The sequence below is a fragment of the Alexandromys fortis genome, unplaced genomic scaffold (genome assembly GCF_014885135.2).
Source record: "Alexandromys fortis isolate MF-2015 unplaced genomic scaffold, M_Fortis_MF-2015_v1.1 scaffold_65, whole genome shotgun sequence".
NCBI classification, from domain to species: domain Eukaryota; kingdom Metazoa; phylum Chordata; class Mammalia; order Rodentia; family Cricetidae; genus Alexandromys; species Alexandromys fortis.
Genome location: NW_026067986.1, coordinates 21,858 through 22,852, shown reverse-complemented (window position 1 = coordinate 22,852; position 995 = coordinate 21,858). Strand labels below are relative to the sequence as shown.

The window sequence follows — 995 nt, the reverse complement described above, 5'->3', positions numbered from 1 at the left end:
TTCCTTCCTTCCTTTCTCTTTCTTTTCTCTTTTCTTCCCTCCCTCCCTTCCATATAAATATTACTGAGTCACCGCCTCCAGCTCTGCGTCCCCTGTGTTTCTCCTCTTCTTCCCTCTCCTGCCACACCAGCACCTCAGCGTGCAAGGTCCCTGTGTATTTTAGTGCAGCCGGTGACTTCAGAACCTAGAGGGTACAGATCCTAGAGTGGGAAAAATGTTTCCCAAGGTTTCAATGAGTTTGGAACTTAGCTAAAGGCAGTTTCAGTGTTATCACCTAATAAAGTGTGATACAGCTGAAGAAGTGAACCCAGGAGACATACCTTGAGAGCTATGAAGTCATATGGATGAACGTCAGCACAGGCCTCCTGGATTTGGGACATCATTTGAGCTGTTTTCTCCCAGAACCCAAGCAATGTTCTCTGTGGAAAGAGATTTGTTTCAGGCTGTAGTGTTCAACAGCATACAGGCACTGACCCAACTGTCCAAGTTTGGGGAACAGAAGGAACTATAGCTCACAGTTCTTCACTAAGGTTAGCACCCGAGTCTGTGTAGACATGTACCAGAGAAGGACCATAGCTCATAAGAGAAAACCAATGCACTCCAAAGCAGAGACACCAAAGGCGTAAGAACATGAGTCTCCACGTGTGTCATCTTTATCTTTATGCTAGCGTGTGTAAGCATTTCTGTGTGCGCCCACAGAGGCCAGAGAACACCTTGAGGGAGCTGGTTCTCTCCTTCCACCATGTGGGTCCCAGGGATCAAATCCAGGTCATCAGGCTTGATAACAAGCATCTTCATGTGTTGAGCCATCATGGCCCATGATAATCTTTTTTTGAATGTTTTGTTTTGGTTTGTGAGACAGGGTCTTTTTTTTTTTCCTTAATGGTTTCCCCATTTTTTTTATTTTTTTTTAATTTTTATTTATTAAAGATTTCTGATTCTTCCCCGCCACTGCCTCCCATTTCCCTACCCCTCCCCCAATCAAGTCCCCCTCC

At 45.1% G+C, this 995-nt stretch overlaps 1 protein-coding gene across 3 annotated transcripts in view; it reads right to left on the bottom strand.

The window, feature by feature from the left end:
- Ica1l (islet cell autoantigen 1 like) overlaps positions 1-995 on the bottom strand; it is a 40,491-nt gene that overhangs the window by 23,742 nt on the left and 15,754 nt on the right. For all 3 annotated transcript variants that reach the window (XM_050159267.1, XM_050159268.1, XM_050159269.1), the window contains exon 6: positions 321-419. In XM_050159267.1, coding sequence (XP_050015224.1) covers positions 321-419 — 99 coding nt within the window. The remainder of the gene's footprint in view (positions 1-320; positions 420-995) is intronic.